Genomic DNA, 11,250 nt, shown 5'->3' on the forward strand with positions numbered 1-11,250 from the left:
CAGTCCTGTAGTCAAACTCTTAGTCCCACCCACACTGTTATAAAACCTGCTGCCTTCGTGTTTTTTGAGCCAAAAATCAGCTGCGCCAAGTCTGCACACGGGCCCAGCTTAACGGTGAAATACTCAAACTTTGTAGCTTTTCTCCAAGGCTGAAAGTAAAGAGCAACTGGGAGCTTGATTTCTTCAGCCTTTGAATTTCTGCCTGCAGCTTTAGTTGTAAACACAATTGGTTGAATCGTTGGTCAAAGTAGAAAACACATCAGTAGATATTTTTGACTCACCATTTTGATCCATTTTATAGATTGAAATTAAAACACTGCATTGAGCTGCAACGAATTTAATTAGTACGAACAGGCTTTTAAAAAAAAAAAAAAAAAATCCTGACAATTTGTTTTACGGTCTGACTTTGAAGAATTGCTTTGAATATTTGCTATGAATTCTGCTCTATTCTGACTTTCTCTCTCTCTCTTCCCCCTACTACAGAACAGCTGGGTCTCCCGACGAGGCGACCAGGGTCCTAAGACCATCGACCAGATCCACAAAGAGGCTGAGCTGGAGGAGCACAGGGAGCAGATGAAGGTGCAGCAAGCCCTCGTCTCCAAAAAGGAGATGGGCGGTGGCCCTGGTGGCAGGATGGGAGGAGGAGGAGGAGGAGGAGGAGGAGGCATGGGAGGCCGCGGCGGTCCTCACAACCAAGGCCGCGGTGGTCCTCCTCAGGATGAGGGCTGGAACACGGTTCCTATCTCCAAGAACCGACCCATCGACACCTCTCGCCTTAGCAAAATCACAAAGGTATATCATCTGAAAAAAAAAACTTCTTTTCAATGTTGTTTTCTTTTCGTTTTCTGCTTGTTTTTAATCAACCATCTCCTCTTTCAGACTCCAGTTCTTGACATCAACAATCAGCTGCTTGCCCCAGGAGGTAAAGGCACATGGGGCAGCTGGGGTAAAGGCAGCAGCGGCGGCACCAGCACCAGCACCAGCACCAGCACCAGCACCAAACCTGCAGATTCTGGCTCAGAAGCAGGAAGCCGTCCAGGCACCAGCACCTTGAACAGGTTCTCAGCCTTACAGCAGCCTTCGTCCTCCTCGGGCTCATCTCTCGACTCGGACAGAAGAGTTCCTCAGAGGTAAAACAATACAGGCAGTCACAGAGAACTCAATACATTTAGACTCAATGCTTTAAAACTTTACTTTGTTGGAACTTCTTCTTGACATCTGCACGTCCTTCTCGCTTCTCCTTGTAGGAACAGCTCGAGTCGTGAGCGCAGCGACTTTGACCGTTCGAATCGCAGCAGTGACCGATTTGACAGACGAGATGAGAGACGGGACGATCGCGATCGGAACCGGCTCCAGGTCACCAAGCGCAGTTTCAGCCGGGAAAACCAAGAGCGCAGCCGGGAAAGGGAGCAGCGTGGATCAGCTGATCCCGTCCGCAGAGTCGCAAGCATGACGGACGACAGAGACAGAGGCCAGAGAGCCAGAAGCAAAGAAAATGGTGGGTGTACAGTAATTGTACTCATTGTCGTGTGTTTATTGTTATTGACAATTATTTTTTTTATCATGATTGAATTTGGATGTCTTATCACCTGACCATTTTTTGGCCGTAATCTCATTTGAAACATGTCACTAATGTCATCAAAAGCAGGTTGCATCACCAGTAATGTTACATTCTGAGCTTATAAACTACAAGAGTGACTGTTTTTCACCAAAGATGCATTTTTAATTAAACTAATTTTTTGTTTCAAATGTGCAAACAGTGAAACGTGAGGCAGCAGCCACGCCGCCACCTCCACCGACTCCAGCCAAACCTGCCTTGAATGAGGAGGAACTCACCAAGAAGTCCACCGCCATTATTGAGGAGTACCTGCATATCAATGACATGAAGGTACCTGTTAATATGCCTGTAGAAAAAAACAAACATGGACTGGTACATTTCTTAAGATACAGTTATGACCTTTGACCTCTGACAGCAAACTCTGTCCCTCTGTGGCCCAATAGGAGGCTCTGCAGTGTGTGCAGGAGTTGAACAGCACAGCGCTGCTGTTTGTGTTTGTGCGAACTGGACTGGAGTCGACACTGGAGCGCAGCACCATCGCCAGGGAGCACCTGGGCAAGTTGCTGCAGCAGCTGGTCAAGACTGGCACCCTGCCAACGTCCGAATATTACAAAGGGTCAGTATGGAGCCACAGAGGCGTAGTTTGCATGTGTCGTGCTAGTCTTTATCCCCGAAGCTGTTTTATGAATTTGAAAACACGTCCACTCAGTTTCTGTGTTTTCCCTCTGATCAGGCTGCAGGAAATCCTGGAGTTGGCTGAAGACATGGCCATCGACATCCCCCACATCTGGCTCTACCTGTCAGAGCTGATCATGCCAATGCTCCACGAGGGAGGCATCCCCATGGGAGAGCTTTTCAGGCAAGTCATCAAAGTTCACTCCAATTCTCAGTCATTAAAAACAGACGAGGAGATGAAGTTTGTGTTGTTTCCAACTTGTGATTAACGTTTCTTTTCCTGTTGATCTTCTCAATTAATAGGGAGGTTTCCAAGCCTTTGATCCCACTTGGCAAAGCTGGAGTTTTGCTGGTCAACATCCTCACTTTGCTCAGCAAAGAGATGGTAAGAGTCAAGCAGTCCACATTTCATTTTGTTTTGTCAGAATAAGATTATATATTCATACGTCAGTCAATTGTGCGGTCCTGCCATGTGTCTGCGACAGTGTTATTAGTTTGGTGATGACATTGCTACACTGAAAATGCTCATCAGTCTGTATCCACTGTGCACCTTCTTTTTCAGAGCCATAAAAAGGTCGGAGCATTGTGGAGAGACGCTGGGCTGCGGTGGAAGGACTTCCTCCCTGAAGACCAGGACGTCAACAAATTTGTGACAGAAAAGGTTGGCAGAGTTGAATCTGTGGTGTTTCTTTGAGGGGAAAAAAAAATCACAATGACACATAGATATGACTGGACTGTTAACTGTTTAACTAGAATGTGGAGTTCACACTGGGTGAAGAGTCAGAAAAGGGTAAAGAGAAGGACCTTAGCTCTGCCGAGCTGGCCCAACAGCTGGAGAGGCTGATCCAGGACCAGGCCGAGAACCAGCGGATCTTCGACTGGGTCGAGGTTCGTGTTGCCGCCTTTTTACCGACGTAAATTTAAAAAGTAAATATTTTTCTCACACCTTTGGCCGTTTTTAATTGCCTCTGTGTTTGCGCTGCAGGCCAATTTGGATGAGCAACAGAGCTCCAGCAACATGTTTGTAAGAGCCATGATGACCTGCATCTGTCAGTCCGCCGTCATTTGTGAGTACATGTGTTCTTCATTGAAGCCTTCCCACAGTGCACTCTGTTTTGGCTGACCTCGACCTTGGCTTGACTTTTTCTTACTCCTACCGCCTTAATTATATAATAATCATGCTCCACATAAACAGTTTCAATTATAAATGTATAATCTTGACTCGATCTCCACTCGATAACAGCTTAAAATGTCTCTTTTCTACGTCCCTTTAAACTGTACAATGCCACTGCTTTGTTTGAGTTTCAGATCCAGACACTGACTATTTGTTGTAGTGTGAATACAAAGCGTCAATGAAGTTGTCCTGTGAAAACTGCCTGCAGGTGAGAACCCCTTCAAGGTGGACGGCGAGAAGATTAAGACGAGAGCCAAGCTGCTGCAGAAATACCTGAAGGATGAGCAGAAGGAGCTGCAGGCTCTGTACGCCCTGCAGGCTCTGATGGTGCAGATGGAGCAGCCTGCCAGTGAGTTCCTCTTTTTTGACCCCGCAATTTTATACACAACCACCCAGGAAAAAAAATGCACACGCCTTTATTTCTTTATATAGCTTTCCCAAGAAATGCTTTGTGAAAATAAATTGTTGCTCATCTCGGTTGTGACACATTTCTAAAACCAGCGATAATTTTAACAAAAAAAGAAAAGTTTCATATTGTTTCAATTGTATTGTTGTATTTGTTGCACATTCAAGCCTTACCTTTTGGAACCTAAGCTGCTGTATGACCACTGCCATGACAGACTTTGTCATGGGGGAAAACTTGAAAAGATCTTTTTATGTTATGTAACTTTAAACTTTAAAAGTGAGTTACTGTCTCAAAGGTCGGCGCCGTGGCAGAGGTTGACACTTAACAGTGTCGTTATCCAGCTTTAGGGATTATTCTCTCATTACGTTCACAGACCACGACGTTACGCCATTATTACTGGTTATTCTCTCAGCAAAGTGTGCTCATTCAGGAAAAGCTCTGTCACTCCATGTGCTGACTACTGCTGGGCACACTGGCAGGGAGTGGAGGCAGCCATGAATGCTTCCCCTTCTGTAGGCCTCTGGAACATGGCCAATCAGAAAATAGTGGGCCTTTGGTGGGGGTGGCTGGGGCCTAGTGACGGCTACAGAGAGAGAGAGGCTGGTACAAAATGATTTATTTTAATCTGTGACTTGTACAAAGCCTCCGTAGGAGAGACACCAGGTTTAAATCTTTTTATTTTTTCTCAAGGTAAATGAGCACACAAAGTCCCTCGTTTTGAACACATTGTCTCGTCTCGCTCCCACATCAGATCTGCTGAGGATGTTCTTTGACACCCTGTACGACGAGGACGTGATCAAAGAGGAGGCCTTCTACAAGTGGGAGTCGAGCAAAGACCCCGCCGAGCAGCTGGGCAAGGGCGTGGCCCTCAAGTCCGTCACCGCCTTCTTCACTTGGCTCCGGGAGGCCGAGGACGAGTCGGACAACAGCTAAGGCGGGGAGCGGCCGGTGGGGATTTCAGAGAGGCTTCTTGGGGGGGGGGGGCGAGCGAACTTTCTGTGGATGGATTCGGGAGAGCCTGAATCAGCAAAATCCTTCTGCATAAACAGAAAAAAAAAATCAAGAAAAAAAAAATTCTTCAACTGGGAGAGATTGTATTATGGATCGAACATTCGATCATGTTTATTTTTTTTTTTGTTTTTCTTCTTTTTTGTTTGTTTTTTGGATTTGTTGTTTTTCCTTGCCTAACCGAATGTCTTTTTTGAAAAATACAGGATTAAATAGAGAATAGATATGAGAGAGAGAGAGAGAGAGAGAGAATGCTGGAAAGCATTATGAGCCGGCGAGGGAGGAGATGAAGCCGCTTCCTTCACTATTTTTGAGGGTGGTTTATCTCCAGTTTTCAGATGGCTTTTCCTCACCACGGCAACGCAATTAAAGACATTTTGCTTAATTACAGATATATAAAATCTTTAAAAGGCTGTTCACATCTATATTTTTGATGGCATCTTCTTTTGTCATGTGGACGCGACGCGGCAACATTGTCATGCCACATGCACAACGTTTCAATCTACATGATACACTTATGTAGACGGCTAGCTTTTTTTTTTTTTTCTTTTTGTGTCGTTGTTTTTCTGATGTTGGAAGATTGGATGATCTGTTTTTGTAACAAAACAGAAAACTACAAAGACCAGCGGAGGGCGATGTCTCGCTCAGACATTTCGGACGGGAGATTAGAGAAACGGTTGTGGACTTTTCCAGGAGTTTACGCAAAAATCTTTTTCGAGAACGGCGTCCCAGCAGACGGGGATCCGTGATGAACATTGACCATTTTGCTGCTGGGGGGACGGCGACGCTTCCCAGCCAACCCCTGACCTGACCCGATGACCCCCTCCCCCAAAACACACACACACACACACACACACACACACACACACACACACACACACACACACACACACACACACACTAAGCATCCTTCGATCTGCTTCGGTCTGTCAGTTTCATTTCTTCTGCGCTTTTCAAGAAAAAAACAAAGTGACTGATAAAATCAGACAAAAAGAGCGAGTGATCATCGGCTGCACCTTTCCACAGAGCCTGTTGGATTTTATAAAAAGGATAAAATACCATTATTGAAACTTGAAGAGAAAAAAAGTCATTCAGTCGAAGCTCCATATAAAAGAGAAAGAACTTTAAAAGGAAAAAAAAAAGAGTGAAACAGTTCGGATCCTAAGGCCTTTTCTGCTTCTGCAAGTAGAATTGCATTTTAGGAGAGTTCTGTAAATAAATAATGGCTTGTTTAATTTTTTTTTGTTTTATTTTTGAAAGAAAAAAAAGGTCTTTTCCCTGTATTTATATTTTTCTCTCCTCAGATGGCAGAAGGTGCTTGTAATTATCCAACCCAAGTCATTAATTATGGTTTAATTGAAAAATTTGTAAATATTTTTTTTTTTTGCTTTACTTTATTAAAAAGATATTTAATTAAAGAAAATTAATGCCTCTTTTCACATCCCAAACTGGAAGAGATAATAAAGATTGTTGCCAATAAAAGAAAAACTTGCAAGACGTGTGTTCAGAGGATGATTTCCCTTCCTAGTACATCCAATAAATCTCGTCATTTTTGTCAGAATAACTTTAATTTTTTCAACACATACAGATCAAATTAGACCTGGAACGCCGTCTCTGTGTGTAAAAAATATAACCATTTTGAATGTATTTTGATGTTTTTTGGGGTCACTTTAAGAAAAGTTAACGGTTGACTGTAGGCTGAAAGAATTCCATTCAGTATTGTTGCTGCTGTCAAATGTCAAAAAGGGTCAAATATGTTCCGAGCAGTATGTAAGGTTGAAAAATGTAGTTTATGTCCTTTGATGCAGACGGGGACTGCATTCATCCTGTGCAACTTGTGTGTCTCTGCTCCCAGAGTCCAAAGGTGAAGCCAACACCTTGCCAGTGGTGTGGTCACTAACCTGGGAGGTTTATCAGTACCCTCTGTGACATCACAGATGGGTTCTGGAAATAAAAGTGGAGCAGCAGAAGAAGTAAAGGATGGACTTTTGTCCTTCCTGACACTGATTTATGAGCAGAAAACAGGAGAGAACCATGTGGAACACTCTTACTCCATGTCTTTAGGAAAGTATTACTGCCTGATGTGTGTGTGGGGGGGTTTCTTTTCGAGGCCCAGCAGACGGAATGAAGCCATAGCCGCCACTGCCCTGCCGGTCGAACTGGAGAACTGCAGCTCGGGAACATTCTGCCAGATGGAAGTCGGAACCCAGGATGAGATCCAGCTGCGATCACCGTAAAAAAGCTGCTGACCCTGGTTTCAACCGCTATGTCGGTGCCCTCCCGCGGCGCAATAGTGGAACTGCAGTATGGACAACCATACATTATTTTAGCGGTTTGGTTCCAGCAGAAGTGATCCACCTTGGTGACGTAGTGCTGTTGTCCCTGAAAGAGTCCTCACTTGTTTGGAAACCAGCATATAACCAAGTGCCTCATCATTTTTAATAATTTCATTTTCTATAAACGCGAGTGATGAGGCGGCTTACAAGCACCTTAGTTTCATTAAGATCAGACTGAGGTTTTTGAATGTACCTTTACTCTTGTTGAAGTTGTTAGTTTTTCTGGATTTAATGGCACTTTTAATTATTTACTTGATACTGTACTTGTTCATTTACTTAGATTTGACACTTCAAGTCCTGGATAATTTGTATTTAAAAAAAAAAAAAAAAAGAAAAAGGAAAAACTTGCTCAGGCAGTTGCCATGGGCTGGATTTGAACCAGAGAATTACAACAAGAATGTGGTGATACAAACGATGCCATCAATGCCTTGTCACTTTTTCTGTGGATATCCATCCTTATATTTCACAGCTCACGTATCAACTCTTTAGAACTCTGCCCTGTTTTTACTAACATGCAGTACATTTATGTTTCCAAAAGTTGAATGCCTTTATCGTTTATAGTTCGGATGGCCACTAGGAAGTAGTCTTTACTTTCAATCACTGGAACACTGGCATTTTCCTTTTGCTCATGGACATGACAAAAACAAAAGGAGGTGGAGGTCAGTCCATTAATTAGGTAAGCATGAACACATTCATTTTGTGAGGACTTCTCCTGAGTAGGGCATTTATGGGGATTTATTTATTGTCTTTGTAAGTGTAAAAAAGTAAACCAAATAAGACCATTCTTAATTATTCAGACTGCTAAAATTGAGTACACACTTGATTTTTATTTATTTATTTATTTATTTTTACATATAGACTTTCCTGCTCTGTTTGATTGCCTGACAATCAGTGGACTGACAAGTTTGGTGTTTTAGCACCTTGGTAAACAAGGTCAAAAATGATTGAATTAATTAAAACATGAATGGGGACGATGGGAGCATGGGGGGGCGGTCTGCTGCCAGGGAAGAGAAGTCGCCTCCTGCTGAGACCACTCCAATCGCTGATAGCCCCTCAGAAAGTGCCCACACCTCCCCCCACTGCAGCTTGGGAGCGGGATGAAACGCCCACCCACCCCCACCCCCCATCCCTCACAGTAACGCCCACCCTTATTGAAACTACTGTGCTTAAATACCCTCACAGATACCACCTTCACACATTCTCTCTCTACCTCCTGCTCACCAAAGTTACTTGGAAGACTTTAATTTCCTCTCAAAATCTCTGACTTTTACTTTTTAACTTTTAATCGAGCCATTTACTCTTTTCTTTTTTAAGACATGGATTACTTTATTTCCCCAGTTAAAATCCGTTTGCGTTTGATTAATTAGTGGCAACACCTTTTTGTTACCATTCTTTAATCACCAGCTTTACTTTATCGGTCTTTGCAAAGCTTTTTAATCATTGACTTTGGTTGTCTGTGAAAATGAAGCGAAGGAGGATGAAGTACCTGAACAAGAAGGAGACAGTAGGAGACCTTCTGGATGCCTTTAAGGAGGCGAGTTTGCAATAAAAGTATTCACCTGTTGATTTTTGTGATTTTTGTGATTTATTTTTTTTTTTTCAAATCAGTTGGAGACATTAAGAACCTTCACACAGACGTCTTTGTTTGTAACATTCAGACCTCTTCAATCTTTTAAAGCAGGAACAAGTTGTGGCCCCACAGGAGCATGAGCCGACTCCTGCACGAGCACCAGACAGCCAACCTTCCACCATCTGTCCTCTTACACCAGAAGTATCAGAGCTGACCTGGGAGGACAAGTTGGATGCTGAAAACATTCAGCCAAATACTCCTGAACCAACAACAACTGACAAAAAGTACCAACAGAAAGAAGGTGAGGTCTCCTAACTTTGTTCCACTCATCCATTCATTCATTTCATCCTTAATCTTCCATCTTGTGGGTATTTTGAAGTGTTGAATCTCCATCTAATCTGGATCTAAAGTCCAATGAAAGTCTGCCCGAAGACCATCAAAGCCAAGTCGTGATTTCTTCAGCTATAGACAACCACTATGCTGTTGAGGATACATGGAAATCATGCTCACTTTCTATCGGCTATGTCTTTTTTTTTTCTCAGAAAAAAGGAGGCCAATTAACCCAGAAGAGAAGAAGAAGTACGACAGAGAGTTTCTTCTCACCTTCCAGTTCACCCAAGAGAACATGAAGAAGCCTGAGGGACTCCCAGACATCAGTGGCATTGTGCTAAACAAGACACATTTTCTCAACGAGGTGCAACTTCTCATAACATCCCAAACTAAAAGAACATAACTCAATCAATCTCCTTCAAATTTTCATGTCAATTTAACAATCGTTCCTGTCGCTTCAGGCCAACAAGACCCCTCTGCGTCAGTTGGACCCCAGTCGTCTACCAGGGATGAACTGTGGGCCCGACTTCACACCATCCTTTGCCAACCTTGGCAGGCCTGGCATGGGAGGAGGAAACAGAGGCCCGGTAAGTCAACCTTTCTAAATGGGCTCCATATCTCTGTGCTCAATTTTAAACATTTTTAATCTATTCATCCATGTCTTCCTCTCATCCTCTTGACTCTTTTCTTCCAGCCACCCAGCATGGGTATTGGAGTTGGTGGGGCGCGTCGCTCTCAGCAGATCCAGAGAAAAGAGCCCAGGAAAATCATCACCAGCATGTCGCTTAGCGACGACGTGCAGCTGAACAAGGCAGAGAAGGCTTGGAAACCCTCAACAAAGAAGACTCGCAGCCGGCCAGGAAACGAGTCCGAGGAGAACGACCCAGAAAACATCAAGACCCAAGGCCTGTTCAAACAGGTCCGCAGCATCCTGAACAAGCTGACCCCTCAGAAGTTTCAGCAGCTGATGAAACAAGTGACAGAACTGACTATCGACACAGAGGAGAGGCTTAAAGGGGTCATTGACCTGACCTTTGAGAAGGCCATCTCCGAGCCCAACTTCTCCGTGGCCTACGCCAACATGTGTCGCTGCCTTTCAGGGGTGAGTGGTGTCAGACAGAACAGCAAATAACCTTCATCTTCAGATTGTTTCACATTTGTGTCAAATAATTGCAATACACAACTTTCTAGCTTCGAGTGGAAACCTCGGATAAACCAGTGAATTTCCGCAAGCTGCTTCTAAATCGATGCCAGAAGGAGTTTGAGAAGGACAAAGACGACGACGAGATCTTTGAGAAGAAGCAGAAAGAGCTGGAAGCAGCTTCAGAGGTAAGATACAGCCAAATGAGTCCCCATCTTCACCCAAGTATTTCTCGTTTCACTCATGGATTCATTTCTCGGCAGGAGGAAGAGAAGCAGAGGCTCACTGTTGAGCTTCAGGAGGCCAAAGACCAGGCCAGGAGGCGCTCCCTGGGAAATATCAAGTTCATCGGCGAGCTGTTCAAGCTGAAGATGTTGACGGAGGTCATCATGCATGACTGCATAGTGAAGCTGCTCAAAAACCACGACGATGAGTCCCTGGAGTGCCTGTGTCGACTGTTGTCCACCATCGGCAAGGACCTGGACTTTGAGAAGGCCAAGGTAGGTTAGACACGCTGAACACAGACACTGAGGCAGAGAGGATGTGTGTCACACAGGTTGTTTGATTAGAATCTCTCACCAAACTGTTGTGTCTGTCCTCAGCCTCGCATGGACCAGTATTTCAATCAGATGGGAAAAATCATCAAGGAGAGGAAAACAACCTCCAGGATCCGTTTCATGTTGCAGGATGTGCTGGACCTACGATGGGTAAAGCACACACAAACACACACACACACACACACACACACACACTCAGGCTCTGTGTTCGATACTCCATATGCTACGATATCCATATAACTGAAATTTATATGGATACGGAGAATTGTTGCTGTTTCCAGAATCAGATTTTGTTCAAAATATACCAAAACATAAAATCAAACTGAGAGCAACGACACTCCCTGAATATATAATATTAAAATGTCAGAGTTCAGATCTGAGCTATAAAATTAGAGTGAAAAGAAGATGGCTGAGATTAATAGTTTGATAGCGCTAACGATTAATGATGAGTATGCAAATCTCAGGTATTTCACCTTAGCAGGAAACATCTTGAAC

The 11,250-nt window shown here is 43.9% G+C and overlaps 2 protein-coding genes across 3 annotated transcripts; both read left to right on the forward strand.

Moving 5' to 3' along the window:
• The first annotated feature begins 469 nt into the window (after positions 1-469).
• LOC142882618 (eukaryotic translation initiation factor 4 gamma 1-like) lies at positions 470-6,318 on the forward strand. Its single transcript, XM_076017414.1, has 12 exons — positions 470-792; positions 880-1,130; positions 1,248-1,498; positions 1,761-1,888; positions 2,002-2,174; positions 2,292-2,421; positions 2,541-2,618; positions 2,796-2,894; positions 2,987-3,121; positions 3,219-3,300; positions 3,616-3,756; positions 4,565-6,318. Exons 1-12 carry the CDS (start codon positions 574-576, stop codon positions 4,744-4,746), a joined length of 1,869 nt encoding a protein of 622 aa, XP_075873529.1. The 5' UTR covers positions 470-573; the 3' UTR covers positions 4,747-6,318.
• A 2,084-nt stretch (positions 6,319-8,402) lies between these two features.
• On the forward strand, positions 8,403-11,010 carry LOC142882619 (eukaryotic translation initiation factor 4 gamma 1-like). Of its 2 annotated transcripts, none has more exons than XM_076017415.1 (8): positions 8,403-8,691; positions 8,836-9,028; positions 9,270-9,421; positions 9,519-9,644; positions 9,752-10,159; positions 10,249-10,386; positions 10,462-10,698; positions 10,801-11,010. In XM_076017415.1, the coding sequence occupies exons 1-8, from the start codon at positions 8,620-8,622 to the stop codon at positions 10,993-10,995; spliced, it is 1,521 nt and encodes a 506-aa protein (XP_075873530.1). In that variant the 5' UTR covers positions 8,403-8,619; the 3' UTR covers positions 10,996-11,010. The 2 variants fall into 2 exon arrangements, with proteins under 2 accessions (XP_075873530.1, XP_075873531.1); XM_076017416.1 differs by having other exon boundaries at positions 8,839-9,028.
• Positions 11,011-11,250: the final 240 nt, after the last annotated feature.

This window comes from Nelusetta ayraudi, unplaced genomic scaffold (assembly GCF_046127955.1).
Source record: "Nelusetta ayraudi isolate G7.1 ecotype Tasmania unplaced genomic scaffold, CSIRO-AGI_Nayr_v1 ptg000360c, whole genome shotgun sequence".
Taxonomy (NCBI): Eukaryota; Metazoa; Chordata; class Actinopteri; order Tetraodontiformes; family Monacanthidae; genus Nelusetta; species Nelusetta ayraudi.

Excerpts from the sequence above, each read along its gene's own strand:
- LOC142882618 (XM_076017414.1), top strand. The coding sequence starts at position 574 with ATGAAGGTGCAGCAAGCCCTCGTCTCCAAAAAGGAGATGGGCGGTGGC. Across the intron at positions 3,301-3,615 it reads CTGTCAGTCCGCCGTCATTT|GTGAGAACCCCTTCAAGGTG; the intron begins GTGAGTACATGT and ends AACTGCCTGCAG. Across the intron at positions 3,757-4,564 it reads GCAGATGGAGCAGCCTGCCA|ATCTGCTGAGGATGTTCTTT; the intron begins GTGAGTTCCTCT and ends CTCCCACATCAG.
- LOC142882619 (XM_076017415.1), top strand. The coding sequence starts at position 8,620 with ATGAAGCGAAGGAGGATGAAGTACCTGAACAAGAAGGAGACAGTAGGA. Across the intron at positions 9,029-9,269 it reads AAAGTACCAACAGAAAGAAG|AAAAAAGGAGGCCAATTAAC; the intron begins GTGAGGTCTCCT and ends TTTTTTTCTCAG. Across the intron at positions 10,699-10,800 it reads TGGACTTTGAGAAGGCCAAG|CCTCGCATGGACCAGTATTT; the intron begins GTAGGTTAGACA and ends GTCTGTCCTCAG.